At 50.1% G+C, this 18,175-nt stretch overlaps 1 protein-coding gene across 3 annotated transcripts in view; it reads left to right on the top strand.

The window, feature by feature from the left end:
* The window catches only part of LOC105183502 (calmodulin), a 58,436-nt gene that overhangs the window by 18,344 nt on the left and 21,917 nt on the right, over positions 1-18,175 (top strand). For all 3 annotated transcript variants that reach the window (XM_011141702.2, XM_025303283.1, XM_025303284.1), the window contains exons 2-3: positions 7,808-8,207; positions 10,948-11,091. In XM_011141702.2, the coding sequence (XP_011140004.2) occupies positions 7,808-8,207; positions 10,948-11,091 (544 nt within the window). The remainder of the gene's footprint in view (positions 1-7,807; positions 8,208-10,947; positions 11,092-18,175) is intronic.

Raw genomic sequence — 18,175 nt, 5'->3', positions numbered from 1 at the left:
GATCGTTAGCGCTCGTGGCGCCGTAACGCACGCCGACGATCTCCAACGAAGGATCTCCTATATTACACCTTTCATCCTCTCTACCGTCTCTACCGTCGGAATAATAAAACTCGCTTATCCGTGAGAAAATACGTTACAACTCGTAAATTGCGGAAGAGGTTTTTAGTTACGCTTACGTGGCACGTCGATGTGGCGAGGACTCTGCCTTCCCCCCCCCCCCCCCCAAGTCGCGTAGACCATCATCGTCGTGGAACGTCCCGATACTCGCTGTAAGGCACGTTAATCCCATTACAAGTTCCACCCTCGCGTCTATCGCCAAGCATCGATAACTGACGTTCGCCGGCGACGTGTTCCCTCTGTGCGATCGCGCGAGTATCAACTCGGAAATCGGCGTTTATCGGCCCATCGGACGATATCATAGCGTGCTTCCCGTCGTATCGTGCGCGATGCTCACTTCGATAGCCAGCCTCCTGACTGTCTGTCACGGGCTGCAACAACGATCGCTGATCGGCATGCAGATTTCAGAGTAGGCGCGGAAATGAGCCGCCTGGTGTCTTCTTCCGCGTTGCCGTCTCGTTCGATCAAAACGCGGGACAGCGTGATCGAGTGCCAGCACCTTATCGCACCTCTGCCTGGCGCTCGTAAATCTCCTTTTTCGACCACGATTTTTCCGCGGCTCCTCCTGCGCCCTTCCTTTCGCCACTTCTCTCCAACTTCGCTTCCCCGGTTTTTCCTCGGACGCTCTTTAATCGTTCGCGCTCTTTTCACTCGCGACCTGCTAATTGCCGCGGGACGACGTGCATGGTCGTTCCCGAGAGCACGGGTATGTTCCGCAGGACCAGGAATGCCGGACATGATAATATCGTTTGGGAATTTTGGCCGGAGATATAAGAGCGGCTGCGTTCCTTCGCGGCCGCGTTCTTCGCTGCGAGAAGGCTGGACGCGCGTTTCAGTCACGTGACACATACGAGACGACGATTAGTCGATTAATGAGATTCGGATTAATTTATCCGAAATCCTCTTATCAGCGAAATATCCGTCCTCCCGGTGGATTAGCGATCATAACGTTCGACCGCCTGCTTGACCGAATCTCTCGAGATTACGCGAACGCGCGCAAGGTTAATGCGGGAATACCTCCTCTTATTTGCCATGCATTATGCAGTGAGAGCAATTTTCGCTTGTCGCGATCGGCAACAGATTACGAAGCGTATTCTACCAGGCCGGAGGTGCCAGGTCGGGAGGTAAGAAGACGGCCTGCAAAATCGAGCACGCGAGCGCTCGTCAGCGCACGCCACGCTGAGGGCGCGCTTATGATTTATTTCGAGAATAATAAATGACGTGGATTTTTCGGCGTGGATTTATAATGGCGGAGATGCGAAATCGCACTGACAGCATAAATCCCGGGCGTATATGACGATACATCGAACGATAGTTCGTTACGGCGGATAGGCGGACGTTTAATTAGGATCGAACGCAACGGCGAAGTGCGCTAAGCTGTACGACGGGATTTTTTACACGACGACGCTTATCGAAATGAAAAGAGAGAGAGAGAGAGAGAGAGAGAGAGAGAACCGTTGAACAGCTCGATGAATTACTGTAAATTTAACTTTAATTAGAATTCGAGCGTACATTACTCGAATAACGATGGATTTTGCAATTTCCAATCTCTCGCCTTTTCACTTTTAATCTCGGTTTTATTCCGACGCGCCAACTCACGCGAGGACGCGGACAGGAATGTCGGTGTCGAATGAAAATCCGAAAAAACGATTCATTATGAATCAACGGAACGGTTTAATGCGGCGCGATTTTCATCTTTTTGCCACCCACACGCTCCGTTGCCGAATCCCTGCATGTCGCATCTACCTACCGGTCGCACTTACGAGTTCCGCTACTTTTGACGACCTCATCTCACTTCACCGCGGATCAATGTCGATCCCGCTTACCCGTTCGTATTTTTCTTCCCGCTCGAGGGGCAGGAAGTCGCCTTCCGAATTCGCCCTCGACAAAGGGCACGGCCGCTCGGCGCGTATGTTTATGCAATGTGCTGCCAACATCAACATCCCGATCGGACTTTCGAACGGGGGGATCGGCTCTGTTACTTTTACCCCCGTTAGCGAAACGTAGATGACACGCGGGGGATGACATCGAGAGCGAGGGTTGACGATAATGGTCGTGGCTCCAGTCGTTGTACCGACGGGACGGTATCCGTTCATGCGACCTTATCTGTCCCACCGGCTGACGAGTATCAAGCGAAGCAATTAGTGTCGTCGTCGTTGTCGTCGTCGTCGTCGTCGTCGTCGTCGTTGGTTGGTGCTAACGAAGTTTCCCTTGAGCGGCGAAGTATTCGGGAAGGAATTAAGGGCGAGGGATAAGAAGGTCGCGGGTCTTCGATGCATTCATGTGTCCCCCCAATCGATCGACGAATTAATTTTCAATTCGCCGCTTCGAAGCCGGCGTTTGGGCTCGACCGATGATTTACGACCGAATCTTGGATCCTTAGAAACAATCGGATCGGTGACTCGCGTTTAGATTTCCGCGTCGATGCATGCGTGCTCCGCGAAGATGAGATTACCGCGTCGGAGAGAAGTCGCGTCTCGTGTCGAGTACCGAGTGGCATATTCGCTGGCTTGATTCCGCGCTTTTTTTATTATTATTATATTCGCTTAGTTTGTGGGAATGAGGCTTTTTGATACGCATGTACAAATCGCAAGACGATAAAACTTTAAAAACTTATTAAAAAAAGGAAGAAGAAAACGCAACAGGCTATGTCTAAAATCATCTTTGAAAAATCATTAAATAGATTTGCCGAAAGCGAATTGTTTACAAGTATGTATTTATTTGTACCATTAAATTTGCTATATAATGCGCGATGATACTCTCTCAATATGAATTATATTAAATAAACGAAATTGCCTGAGTGATATACAAAGTCTAAATAACCTCAGAATGTCAGGACACACAATGTTACAATGATTCCCACATCTCTCTGTCGCAATAATCGACGAAACAAGATGAAACAGCCGCGCGACGCGGGCGCGTGTATCATTATTGTAATAAATGCAAAACAATCGCTTTCAGCTTGGCGATAATGCGACCGCATTACGTGTGCTTGCACAGACTCCGATATGTTGTTATATCCCACGAGAAGTGGATGCGAATTCGCTAACAATATATATATATATATTTATGTAACCGATTTATGTAACCGATATCTGTTGAATTGTATAAACGCGATCACACGGTTGTTTATCGAGTTGCAATACTTGCGATATGTACGTGCCTGAACACGCATGCGGCATGTTTTGTGAAACGGAGAATGGTTCATATCGCCTGCAGCCGCATCGCGAAGCGACTTTTTTGAACGAAATCTCACAAATTCGATATATTAGAAAGGAAAGTGTCGCACCTTATAGAGATAGAAATAATCTAATAAGAGAGACGTCCCCGAGCATCCACTATCCTTTCGGCACTTGAAGAATTCCCCGAAAATACTCGAGAAGTCACGGAACAAAAATGCGCGTCGTGTGGAACGTCACGCCAACTTCTCCCTTGTCGTCGTCGGCGACGAACGAATATATTCGCGAAATCAGAAAAATGCGAGTAGATTATTCTTCCGGTTTTCCCTCGCTGAAAATACGTAGGTGTCATTTATCTACCGTTGCTTGGGCGAGCTCTCGTATTCGGACATCCATGACATTTTTTTCAAAGCAAAGATATATATTTAACGGCGGGAATTAAACGCGTTGGTTTTTCAAGGATATGACGTCGAGAGAGTCCGTTTCGCGAATCGACGACGAATCGACGTGGCACTCGCGTGGTATCGTCAACGTTTGATCGCTACCGCGATCTCCTTTCTTTCTTATTTTTTATCGCACGCATAAGTTCTCGTAAACTTATCAAACACGTAATTGCGAAGACCACGGTGATTTATTAGAGCACTTTCGGAAAGCAACGCGCGCGTGCGCGCGAAATGCGGAATTTTACGATAGAGTTATGCGAGGAGACTCTCAACGCGCCCACGGCGCGAAGATGAATGTAAATTCCATATCCCGTTTAAGCTGTCAATTAAAAGTGCTAGAAATTCGCGGCCATCGCCGAGCTATTCTTCTTCGTAATTACTTTCATTAAGGTAACCGACTCCGGCTGTCGGCGAGGATTACGATCGGTGATGAAGCGAAAATCATTATTTCGCAGGAAGAAGCGCGAAGTGTGTGCGATCGACTGTGATACATTTGTCCGTCGATAACTGCGCCGCGTTTCGCGCAGTGACATATCGTCGTACCCGACTGGGCATATATCGCTTGCAGGTTCGCGATATCTTCGCGAAAAGCAAGAATGTTGAAATTAAAGTCAAAGCCGATCGAAAACTCGCGATTCTTCTCACAACCTGCTGGAAATTCGTTTTCGCCGTGCCATCGGCGGTTTTCCGCAAGCATACGAATATTTCGGCATAAATATGCGTACGTTTATCTTACGAATATATTTTGATTATGATATACATTATTATCGCGACTATTTGCTAATCGCAATTTGAAATGCCGTTGAACTGAATGTCCGTCTGCGCTATTAAAACAGATGTCGTAAAATTTGCGAGCCGTAACAAACGCACACGACGAAGCATCCTTCCGCCGGAAAGCCCGGCGGACTTCTTGAATGAATTAATCTCCTTTTCGGAACAGCCATAATCGAATGAATGTATAATATAGTTCTTGACACGCCCGTTCTGTAAAACCGTTCTGCGTCGCGCAAATGCCGTCATAAAAGCGTGCATTATTGTACATTATTGACGCGGGCCAGCGGCCGCATAATCTTGGCTAAGTGCCAATACGGCGAAGCCATTAAAACAGCTATTAAAAATATGAATTACAGTTTCTTGCATACAAGCGACAGAAAATGAATAACATTATCGTGGTGAATTGACGTCAGGGCGAAAGGTGTATTAGCTTTGTTCCCGCTGTAAATAATTTAACGAAGCGCAAATGCGTGTTTAATTGCGAGAACATTACGAGGATTCATCGCGAGCTCAGGATTTGCAAACACGAGACTAACGACGTTTATTTCGCCAGAGTGTTATTTCATTAAACTCTCGTCCTTTCAAAACTCGAGCAGTCGCAAACGTCATAACGACATAATAGCACAAGTGGTCTCCGATTCTTCACCGAACAAACGATTGCCTGGTGTGCTGCTGTCGCAATTAGAAAAGGCTCATAATGAAATGTAATTTAAATTGGCGGTAGGGAAGGAAAGAGGAAGAGAGAGAGAGAGAGAGAGAGAGAGAGAAGAAAGGAAGGAATCTCGTGTTCCCTCTCTGGCGAAGAAAGTGTCGATGTCGATCGGCGAAACGTGACGACGCTCTAACGAGGATTCAATTTTGTCAGTGTCGGCCAACGGGCGATGCGGAGAAGGAGAATCGCGGAAACTTTTCGGAAGTTCTCCTTTGGACTTTCGGCTTTTATTACCTCGTCCACAGGGAAACTTTCTCTCTGTCTCTCTCTCTCTCTTTCTTTCTCTCTCTCTCTCTCTCTCTCTCTCTCTCTCTCTCTCGTATGCACACGCGCGCGGTTTCGAAACTTCCGTTCGCGAGCGCATAACAGCCGTAATTCTCCCTTCAGTCGACGATGTCCTCTGTCGCGGAACCTGCGCGGAATTTGATCAGTCGCGAATATCGCAAAGCGCCTAGCGCCTGGCACTCGAATTTCACTCGCTCCGTCGAACTTTGCCGCTAAAGTTCGTCACGCGATTCTCGGTTAAGAGACTAGTGTCTGTCTCTTGCTATTTTCATAAGTAGGGAAACGCGATTCCTCCGACTTTGACACGCGAACATTCTCCCTGTTCTCCCTCGCCCCGAGGGGGGGGGCGGGGGGGGGCGGGGGCAAAATGCAAATTCCTTTTCTGGCGATCCGTATCGCGCGTGAATGCGAGTTTGTCGCGCTTGCTTGGTGACAACTTTTTCAAAGTTCTGCGGGATCGTCGAGAGGCGAGAGAGAAGATAACCGAGCGTCTGAGAACGGCGCTTCGAACGGGCGCTGTTTGCCCTCCGGCTTGTCTCGCAGGCGTTTACCTTCAGTTATAAGCTCCGGTGCAGAAGTTGCTTCAGTTTTCCTTCTCACGTCGCGTCTCTTATTACAGGTTTTAGCTGCGTAAAGAGGCGCGCGCGCGCATAGAAACAACAACACTTTTGAGAGACGCGCTCTCTATGTATCTCCCTCCTTTCTTTCTCTTCCGCCGTAAAAATCGCGTCGTGAGCTCGAATCGTATAATTATACACTTCGGGAGGAAAACACTGAGCTTTTACACTTCTGAAGAAAGTTTACATTTCTTAAGATCCGGTAAGTTCTTAACAATGTTCTTCAGGACATAGACGCGCGCTACGTCCACTGCCGCATCCTCCAATTGATACCTCTGATAATTAAGAGACCTGTAGATCTTTTTGCACGTGCAAAGATCTCCAAGTCTCTTCGTAGCTGCAGATGTCGACCCGTCTTCCCCCGGAACGCGGAATTTATGCTCGCTCGCATCTTGTGCGAACTTTATCGTCCGTTTCAACACTCGGACGGTCACAATGAGCACCGTCGACTAACTTACGGCAAAAGAGCTCTCGGTAGCAACGCGCGTTATTTCCTCACGTGTAATTAAAGCGTTTCTTACACTTCTTCGGAATCGCATCCCAGACAGCCATTCGACCTGCCGCAGGGTCACCAACGGAATGATTATTGCCAAAATTCCCGCTCTCGACGCGCGGCTAAAATGCGGAAAGTGATGCCTGCGCATTTTTTTTCAACCGCCAACCTCCCCGCCAAAAAACGCAAGTTTTCTCTCTCTCTCTCTCTCTCTCTCTCCCCCTCTCTCTCTCCCCCCTTCTTTCTCTCTGGTTGAAATGTTGGATGAGTCAGCATTATTACATCCTTTTTCTTTCTTCCTTTTTCTTCTCACTCGTCTTACAGCTTGGAGAGGAAAGCGATTGATCACTCGTCAACGTCGCGCCAAGTTCCGCGATAATGAGATACGCCTCTCCGCACACATGTAATGAACTTCGCCCATCGTGTTATCACAGAGTAGATTTAGTTGGGTGATAAAGTTTGAGTATAACAGAGCGCGCGTTCCCGATGAGCGCGCCGCTAACACCGCCGACCTCTCTCCTCGTCTTTAGGAGTACGCGCCACTTCTTTACCCGTTCGCTCGTTCTATCGGCTCGGAAAATTTACCTAAGTGTTAGCTTAGCGTTTCGCGAATCAAACACATGCCCGTGCGAGATTCCCTTTCGCACACTAATGTTCGTGCGTAAATCTGTAAACCGGGCTTACAGATCCGGATGCGCGTTGAACCGCGTCGGACCTCTGCCCTGTCATTAGAATGTCGGGATACTCCAGCTTGGAAGTTCACATGCCGTGCGTAATAGCGTAATAGCGCGAGATTAAATATTAACATGGCTGCACTTTGAGAATGACTCACTTGCCGGTTAACGTCCTGTTCATCGGTTAACAGCAGCCGACGCGGAAGAGACAGAATGATTTCGATACGACTCTTCCGTCTGTCTGTCCTGGACGAAATAAGAACGCATTTTCGCAAAACGTATATTATTGATAAATATTCGCACTTCTCACCTGTGGCCACCGCACAAAACCGCGACAAGCAGAATGAGAAAGTACCGTGTATTCTCCCGAGTAAACCGAGCAAACACGTGTGAAATTTAATACCATTAATACGTCGCTCGAACTTTTCCGCGCGGCGGGGAGAAAGAGAGAGAGAGAGAGAGAGAGAGAGAGAGAGAGAAAGAAGGAGAGCATTTCGGTGTGATTAATTGCAGACGAGACAGAGCAGCGGCGCGGTGGGAAACGGCGAGAGGAAAGATGCCGACGATTGTTCCCCGCGGGCGCCTACGCCGACGTCGATGACGGTGAGCACGACGACGCCGATGACCTCGACGGCGGCATCGCCGACGCCGACCGTTTCTACAGGGTTGACGGACCTGCAATACCGACGACGACGGCAACAGCAGCAGCAGCAGCAGCAGCAGCAGCAGCAGCAGCAATTGTCCTTGATGCAGTCGACGGACTCGACCGTCGCTTCCTCGTCGTCCACCTGCGACGATTCCAGCAGGCTCTCCGCGAATGTACTCTTCTCCCTGCCGACCTCGCCCAAGCGCTCGTCGGCAAGCCACTTCTCGTCCAGCAAGGCGCCCGCTATATCAAAGTCGCAGATGAAGGGTGAGTCGAGGATTAAAATAATCCCTTTACTCGTTACTCCTCGCGCTTCTCTTGCACAAGCTGCGTTGCAAGTCCCGTGGCTAGCAACCACCGTTACACGTCTTGAATGCTGTAATCCGTTCTGGAGAGTCGGCTCCTAATTGTCACTGTAACCAGACGCTCAATGCTGCCGCGCGAAAGTACGAGTCGATCGGAAATGCGGAGTTAATTAAAGGCCGCGCGTTAACGAACGCCGATCGTCAGATGTCACAAGCGAAGCTTTCGATAGCGTCCTTGTAATGGGTTCATTTAGAAATTTGGCCATCTGCGCCCTTTGTCTTTCCTTTCCTTCTCTCTCTCTCTCTCTCTCTCTCTCTCTCTTCTCTGCAAATTGCTCGGGAAGAAACATTAAACACGCTAGATACACCAAGAATACAAATGTTGAGTAAATAGCAAAGCGCGTTGGCTGAAGCGCGTTGGCAAAAGCACAGGCGGTCTTCGTGTTTAGTGTTACCGCAAGAGATTAATCTTTCGCGATCTAAATTTGTACACTTTTGGCTCGCGGCACCGAGAATACGCCGAATGATGGAAATACAGCGGTGAATCGAATTTGCCAAGCCGGGAAAACAATATCTCGCCTGTTTCATGTCATCACTTCGTTAATCTCGATAAAACTGCGCTCGCGCCGCGTCGGACACGGCCCAGCGTTGCGATTTCACTCAATTTATAAGCCATTATTTTCTTCTTTTTCCTTCCCTCCGTCGTTATTACTTTTTTAAGCGGGCTATACGCATTCGAGGATCTAGAATCGGCCCGACCGATCGGTCAGAGAGAGAGAGAGAGAGAGAGAGAGAGAGGAAAAGAGAGAAAGATTTGCACGTCGAGATAAATTATTATCCGTTGCGTACACATCGTGTCAGCGGACACGTGCAACGTTCGACCGTCGCGGCGTTGGCCGTCGCGTGTACAATTTGTTTTCTTTTTGCTTTTGTGATTTCCCCGCTATCGGATATTATTCCACTCACATCAGCGTGGACGAATGGTGATTTCCAATCGACGTCAAACAGCGAATCGTTGACATTTCGTGGTACTTTCTTTATACGCGTTTCATCGCGTCAGCCGATCGGTGCTTTTCCTTCACGGCGGATCTTCCACATTAATTTCAGAAAGAACCCGCTTCGGGTTCCCGGAATCCTCTACAAATGACAAATTCGAAGGTGACTCGCCAATAAGCCGACAACTTGAACCAACTGTCCCGGGAATGATTTTCAGCCTGACGGTAGTTGCGGTTATAAATTCCCGATCAAGTTTCTCTCGAGCGCGCACTGCAACGCGCTGCGAACGAAAGAGCTTGTCGATATCTTTAATACAGGGTTATGGTAAATGGACGTTTATTAATTACGCCTTAAGTGTATTTTAGTCCTCGCCGAACTCGCTGTAATTACAAATAAATTATCAAACTTCTCTCGAAATGCGCGACTTTGTCCGCGCGATCGATACATCCGCGTCTTCAATCACGTCCGACACATTCCGCGAGGTTTCTTCTCGCGAGGGCACGATCCGACGATTCGTACGGCGGCGGAATTCACACAGGCTAAATCTCTCTCTCTCTCTCTCTCTCTCCTCCGACGCTTTACGAGAGGAACCGCCTTTTCATCCGCTGCCCTCTTAGGCTTCTGCGCGACACAGAGAGGCATCCAGAAAAGAGTCACGCGTCTCCTTGCAATGAGCGACACATACGATACTACTTCGACAAACGTAATTTCTTCCGGCAGGTTGTTACGTCTTTATCGTCTTCGTAAAAGAACCGTCCCGCTTGGAGCAGTTACGTGTAAAGCTGTTGTCTCCATCGTTGTCGACTTCAGCGATTGACGCGCTTGATGGAACCATAAAGCTGAGACGTGCACGTGGGCGCACACATCGCCGCTAATTCCTATCGTAAAACTCGTTTTACGAGTTACTACGAATATAATAAAGAAAAAAAGAAAAGAAATTTGATACGAGCCTTTCCCTTCCGCTTCGCGCTTCAAAACTTTCAGGCTTCTCCAAAGCGGAGTAAAAATTCTCGATAAAATTCTCTTATGTCTGTTTCGCGCGTATCGCGATGTCCTGGCTGAAACTTGCTCAAGCGTCTCAGAAGATTGCTCCGTAATTGTTAAATCGCGATGCAACCCGGTCTCGGGGTAACGATGGTGAACCCTGATCCAGTTTATCCCGACGAAGTCGGGCGTGGCGGTAATACGGCTTTAAGACGCGATAATCGCCGATCTCGTCGAGAGCTCGTCTCTGCTCGTAGCTTCTGTCCGTGGACGAGTAATCGTGCGCGGATACGCACGCGTACAATGCACTGCCGGAACGTCGGGATTCAACGGCGCGGGAAACGAGGCTATTAAACGATCGAGTCAAGTACCGTCGAGCCGAACGTTACGGCTTGTACTCGTCGCTCGTCAAGTCCGCTTCGGAGATAACGATCGCCTTCAGTCGGTTAATCGACGCGAGTGGCCAGCCCGATGCATGCCGACGGTTACCGTTAATAATTAACTCGAAGAATCCTGAAAAATTTCGCCGGGAAACACCGGCAAAAATAATGTCCGATAAATGAGAGCGACGGCGACGACGACGACGACGACACGCCGTGTTTCCCCGGCGAACGATTTTCCCGGGGAATTCGGGATAGTTATTCCCGCAAGAAAAAAAGAAAAGAAAAGAAAGCAAAAGCGGCACGTCGTACTGTGACTCCCACGGTATCCCTTCTCCGCAGAATTCCGAGAGGCCTTCAGGCTGTTTGACAAGGACGGCGACGGGACTATCACGAAGGAAGAACTCGGCAGGGTGATGCGTTCCTTGGGACAATTTGCGAGGGCGGAGGAGCTGAGGACAATGCTGCAGGAGATTGACATCGACGGTGAGTACCGAACCTCTGTATATCAATCTTAAACGCCGCGATATCGTCGCCTCGTTCGCAAATGTTCGGCCGGGACGAGGCGGCGGCGGCGGCTTTAAAGAAATTGAACGGACTCTGCAATAACGGCGAATCGCGCGTCCCCGTTTCCGCTACCCCGCGTGCCAAAGACCGCGCAGCGAAGCGGCCCGGCAAAGCGGCATTTCCGCTCTCAGCATCGCGAAAACTTCACCGTTCTCATCCACGGAGCTCCGCACTTGCAACCTTTCGCCCAGCGGCATCGCCTTAATTGCGGCTAATTTTCACAGAGTGTTCCGACAATGGCCGAATTTCCTTCTCCGAAGGAAACCGCACACAGCTCTCGCCTCTCTGCCGCCCGCACCCCCTTATTGTATTATACATAGATCCTTTGGTCGGCAAGCGACCCAATATCCTTTTCTCTTCCTCCAATCCGGTTTCCAGAATTCTCCTTTCCACCCGCCTCTTCCCCAGCCCAGCCCCCCCCCCCATCTCTTTACGCTGTTGTATCCGATTCCGTATCGTTCGTTGCGTCCAGCGCGTCTCGATGTGCTCTCAGGCTCGCCGTAAAGTGAGACGAGAGCATCCGGAGAGCCGTGTTTGCACGCGGCGATGATGTTTCATTGTTTGGCGGGATAGCTCGCGCGCGCGGTCCTGAAACCTGTATCAATACCTTTCCTCGTGCGAGCGACCCCACGCTGGGAATACCGCAGACCGCGCCACATATACGCGCCGCGAGTCGCGATTTCTAGAACTTTCGATCTGGTAATTCGTCAGTTTGATTAGTTAGTTTTCGGTTCAGTCGTCGTCCGCTCGCCGCCTCGAGCGCGATTTCGCCGGGACGCGGCGCAATTTTTCGCTCATCCGCAAAACGCGAGCTCGATGGGATTTATTCCCCCTCCGAGTGCCGTCGACGACGATCTTATCCTCCGCCAGTTACGAACGGCGGCGATTCTTAAATAAATGCGCGCGAAGGATACAATTTACTCGTAGAGCCTGCAACGCGCCGAGTAATTAAGTCGTAATTAATATGCATATCGTTATTAGAAGCAATTATTATGTCGCTGCGTGTAATGACACGCCGACTGCCTTTTACCCGATCGAAATTAGCCCGTTAATTACTTTTCATTATGGAGTACATCCTATTGATGGTTCCGCGGAAGCGGGTCGGCGCATTGACGCCGCAATGGCACAAGTCCTTGTACCTGTTGCTAGTCCACTCTCTCTCTCTCTCTCTCCCTCCCTCCCTTTCTCTCTTCTCTCTCCCTACGACTGCTGGTTATTACCAGTCATTTCGTATGCCAGTCGCAATATACTCCGAGCCGAGAACGTCAGCAAGTGACATTCCGCGGCGGAACGCGATCGCACGCCGCTCTTTCGAAACGGTCGGACGGGGACGAGTTTTTTGGAAAAAAAAAAACCAGGCACTCTCGGAACGTTCGGCGACAGAGGCAGGAATGCGGAGGGAATATTAAAATTCGCGGCGATGTGGACATCTCGCGCGCGCTCGCGTTAAATCAAGCGGTGCACAGTCCAACGGGCGAATAATTACGTAGCGACGGTAAATCGACTCGCGGAGCAGAGGGTGCTCGCATTATTCGCCAGCTACGGAATCCAGCGGCACGGGAGGCCGTCGCGCCTTTTAGCGAGGATCGCTGAAAGTGATAATAATCCCGAGCCCGGATTAAACCAATGCAGAAAGAGCTTCCCAACTTTAACCCTTAACCGACTTCGGTAATGTCCGCGAGCGAGGACAGAGCGGTGGCGTCGACGACGACGGCGGCGGCGGCTGCTTGGGGCCACAAGAAAAAGGGGATTTAACGCTCCGACACGGAAGAGAAATAATACTCCGGGGGTTGTACGAAAATCGCGGTTGTAAAAAGAGCCGAACAGCCGACATTTTGCGGTAGGCAAAAAAAAAAGAGGCGAGAAAGAAGCGGCGAGAATCTCGATAATCGCTCCGGTGAGCGGAGGAGAGGAGAGAAGGACGAGGCGTCTCATCCCCGGGGTATTTCCAAGGGAAATTACTTTTCCGTCCGAACCTCCGCGTTCATCCGACCGCGCGCTCGCCGGTTTCGATACGGTTTCGCAAACTGTCGTCGTCGATCGGCGAACCCATGTGAACCGCGCGTAAAATTATCCGCGCGCCTCGTCGACCCCGTCGCGCCGAATGATTGCGGCACGCGCTGCTTCATCCGCCTTGTTATCTTACCGCGATCTTGTACGAAGCACGGAACGAGGGGAATATAGCGGGAATGTAGTCGGCGATGTTCGTCATTTTAACGTTTCCGCCGGTGAGAATGTTCGATGTCTCTCTGTTGCCGCGAGGATACCGAGGAAGAGAGAGAAGATGGGAGATTCTCCCTCCTCCAGCGTAACATTCACTTGCATCTGCATTTCTTATGAAAATGAGTTCTCGGAATTCGCTCTCGTTAAAAAGGATACACCGTTAAGAAGAGAACGGAGGAGATCAGCGCGAGATCAGTACGAAAACGGAACTTCGTATCGTAAATATTACGCGTAATCTCGGTGGTTTCTTTCGCCATTCTTTCCCTGTCTTCGAATATCCCGTCTTTGAATATTCCGTTTTTGCGAGGTAAGCCGCCGTCGCAATATCGGTACAATTATACAGTTACATTACGGTGGACGGAGACCGTTGTTTCAGTCTTAGGTTACCCCGAAGGGGTGCCGTAACGCGCGTGAAATGTGATCGATTCTCTTGAGATGCGCGTAAATAATTTCTCAAGTTAAAAATCTCGCAGAGTCACGCGCGCGAAATTGTTACTGATAAGACGTCGCTGAATCGACGTGCATTTCCCTCCGCGCAAAATCGTTCGGCACAAAATCGGCCGCGGGCGAACGGCGTTTTTGAAAAGCCCACGGTACGTCACGCGGTTACGCCGATGGCGAGAGTCGTTATCGTTACGCGGTTATCACGGCCGACGTATTGTTACTGTTACTGTTATCGCGCCATGATTAGCGCGGTGAACGTCGCTTTTCTGCCGGTGGCAACGCGAGCAGGCCGAAGAACACAGTTTTGCGAAAGACCGTCGCCCGTTCGATCGATCGATTTCTCTCCTTTTCTCTCTCTCTCTCTCTCTCTCTCTCTCTCTCTCTCTCTCTCTCTCTCTCGCTCTCTCTCCCTTTATCGTTGCTCGTCCCGTCCCGCGGGGGCGACTGCGAGCGGGAAACTCTACAGCCGTTGCTTAATCGCGCCGTAATCCGCGCCGTAAACTGGCGGCTCGAAGGAGAAAGAACTCTATTAAGTAGTAAACGCTGAAATTCTCTCGCCGTAGCTGCGCTCGCGCGCGACCGATACATCGGAGCAGTTCGTTATCCGAACCGGCAGCAATCTCTCTCCGCGGGGAGTTAATTTGTTTCTCCTTTCGCGCAATTGATTCTTCAGCAACTTTAATAACGCTTTTAATTAACACTGTCTTCTCCCTCCGGCTGGAGCGCTTCCCAGCATTGTCTGAAATTCCGCTGCCCCGTAAAGCACATTCTCCGTAATTCGCCGACGGCCGGGCCGTCGCGTGTACTTGTACACGTGTACATATACGCACATATATACGTACATATATAATATATATATATATATTCGTTATATAAACGCAAACGAATATATATATATATATATACATATTCGTTTGCGCGTCGCTCCTTCTCTTCTCAATGCCACATAATTCCCATATCTAGCGAAATAACGGCTAAAGTTTCTAAAGCGGACAATTACAGATATACATCGTGCGCGGCACGAGCGTGTCTGTGCAGAGAGAGAGAGAGAGAGAGAGAGAGAGAGAGAGAGAAAGTTAAATGAAAACGAAGCCAATCTCTGCGCCATCGGTGCCTCCTGGCCGTTTACTCGCTAGAAATCGCGAATGCGCCTTCGTCTCTGCTGCGTGTACATACGTTTCACGTTGTGACATTTTCATCCGTCACAGTCTGCCACGTATCAGCTGCGTTAGAAGGACGAATATGCTCCGAAATGGAGACACTGTGAGCACCCGTTGTGGTAATTAGCACCTAAGTTTAAGTGCGCGCACCCATCGATAGAGCGGCGGCGGTCTCTCTCTCTCTCTCTCTCTCTCTCTCTCTCTCTCTCTCTCTCTTATATATATATATATGTACTAAAAGGTGGCGAGAGGCAGTCCGCAGTGTTTAATTAGGCTGGAATCTCAGGCCTTGGTAGCTTTATAGAGCGACGCCACGTAATAGAACTTCATTCGCATTATTGTGAGAATGTAATTTGATAAGGCCGTATTAAGACGATCTGATAAAGTTTCATCAGATCGCCCGGGAATCTATACGTAGATGCCTCTTCGGATACGCCACGTGGTACGTCTAATTACGTATCCATTAAGAAGCGTTAATTAAGTAGCAACCAAATTGGCAGAGATAAGTGATCGTTCGAGCACCGGTCCAGCAGTGTGAGACAATATTGAGAAGCGAACGGGCGAGCAGGATCTCGGCGAGACGGAGAAAGAGCGAGCAGTCGAAGAAGCATCCTTTCGGATATTACAACGTTCGAAGGATAGACGTTGGTACCAGCGCGAACTTGAATGTTCAAACACCATCGGAAGCGTATCGTACGAGCGAGCTATTACACTTCCGGAGATGTTTAAACTTATTCGCCGTCGTACGATATGCACTTAATCACCATAAATCCCGGGGGCCGTGTAATAGCCGCGATCGCGATAACTTGGCCCGCAAGTGCGCTCATGGCGCGTATGACGTTATTCGTTAAGGTAGTTCTATCGGGGATCAGGCGAAGTCTGAGGAAGCAGCGGCGCGCGAGAGAGCTGCATCCACCGTGCGAACTTGATGCGACCCGACGGTGATGCGATCGGCGATAATTTTAACTACGTTAAATCCGAACGCGGGCATGTGCAAGCCGCTTCGCCTAACCGGTTAACGCTAACCGGGAGTCATACACAACACACAACACACACACACACACACACGAGCATTCTCTCGAGCACTCGCTCGCGCGGCGACGTATTTGCGATTCGCGTCAAATCGCGGGCGCCTTATGCAAAATTTACGTGCTCGCGATAGCGCGGTAATTTACGACGTCGTTGTATTGTAACTGCGCCCGCGTTGCGCGTGGGTGCGGCCGTAATACGATCGCAGCGACATGAATCTTTGAGGGAGCTAAGGAGCCGCCCTCAGGGGCCCGCGCTCGCTTCCCCGAGTACGTGCCGGAACTTCCTGAAACTTTCGCTTTTGCCGCGGCGAAACGACGTCAAACGGCAACCGTTTACCGCAACCGGGAAAGACCGGGGTCGGACCGGCGCGGTCCGTCGAACTCACGAAACTCATTCATAAGGAATAAGATCCGCTCGCGATCCTCGCCGAATGCTGCCAAACAGCGCCGGCTGATTGCCTTGTCGGTGAATAGCGATACTGTAGCGAGCGCGTTTCAATCTCCAAGTGACGTGTCGATATCGCTATCTACTATCGCCGTCTACTTTCAGTACTTGTTCACCTCCGAAAAAATTAATCGACATCACAACGCGAACGTGATTGGGTTACTCAACTTTTGCGAGCGCGACGTCGCTGCCGATCTCTCTCACCCTTGAAATTATCCGCGGTATTAGCGTCGCTCGCGTGAGCTCATTTTCTGAACAGCGTTATCCATTGTTCGCTTTGCCGAAGGACCATTCTTTCTTGTTTCGCCTGGAGTAACGAGCGATCGAGTTCCGGTGCGTTTTTGCAATCGTAGCCGGCCGGTTTGCACTAGCAGAGCGCGTCGTATCGCTTTCATTCCGCGTTTTAATTCGCCCGAAACATGTACATCATTGTTACAGGCGGAAACGGTGTCGCTCTATCGATTCCAACTATTCGCGTGATGGATCCTCCATCGGCGAAACTAATAACGTCCCGCGGATATCGTTCGGTTTCGCGTAGGCCCGCCTTCGTTTCCATCGGTCTCTCGACATATCGCAATCCAGATTACCCCGTATATTGTTGTTTCGTACTCTCTCTCTCTCTCTCTTCTCCCCCGCCTCCCTCTCCCCTCGTCTCTCTGTCGTCCTCTGTCTCTCTTCTCCCTCTCGTGCACTCCATCTCCATGCTATACGCGTCTCAGAAGAGCGAGCGAAGCGTGCTGCAATTAAAGTTGGCGCGATCGGACCGAACCGAACGCCTGCGGGCAAGGGGGGCAGGGGAGGGTAGGGAAGGTGCGCATCACAGCTGTTTACAATTTATCGGTGTTTTCCATCGGGCGATATTTGAGATTGGCTGGAACAAAAGGCGAGAGAGCCGCGCGACAGAGGATTCGAGTGCTTCATATACGCGCGAGTACGCTCGCTCCGAGATTTATATATAATATTTCCCTCACTCTCACTCTCTCTCTCTCTCTCTCTCTCTCTCTCTCTCTCTCTCTCTCTCTCTCTCTCTCTCTCTCTCGTGAGAGCGCGCGTGTTCACACGAATTGTGTGTCCGCAGAATTAAATTCCGTCGGGGAACGGATCTCGTGTCGCGCTTGCGGCTTCGTGATACTTAACAAACGAAACGAAGTGACATCCGCGTGACAGTCAGGTGTGGGTTCCCAGTCGAGAGGACGTATCCACAAGAGTGACAAACCGTGAAAGAACGCGTCGGAGTAACACGGCGTTTGACGTTTCTATTGGCGGAACAGCTGTCCATCGCGCTCACTCATTAAACTCGACGAGGGACACATCGGAGGGACACTCCGATTATGCGCAAATATTCTTTCACCCCCCCCCCCCCCCCAGCTAAACTCTCTGGTCAGATTTGTAATTCCGCGAATTAATGACCTGTACTTCTCCGCCGCGAAATATATCGCTCGTTACGTACCTCGTAACTTTCGCCGGGACAGACGGGAGAGGAAGAGAGCGTTAGAGAGGGGCAGAGAGTGACAAATTCGCCGCATCGTGTCATCTACGCCACTCCGCATGATCGCCGTCCCGTATTAAAGTTTTTATGAGCATTTTAATGACTGAGCAAATTGGTTGAGAGAAAAGAGGACACGGGGAAGCAAAAAAAGATACGATAGACGGGCGCGGATGCGCGGAACGAAACGAAGCTAATTAACGACTTTTTCCTA

The sequence above is a fragment of the Harpegnathos saltator genome, unplaced genomic scaffold (assembly GCF_003227715.2).
Source record: "Harpegnathos saltator strain DR-91 unplaced genomic scaffold, Hsal_v8.6 scaffold539, whole genome shotgun sequence".
NCBI classification, from domain to species: Eukaryota; Metazoa; Arthropoda; class Insecta; order Hymenoptera; family Formicidae; genus Harpegnathos; species Harpegnathos saltator.
This window is presented reverse-complemented; position numbering and strand designations above follow the sequence as displayed.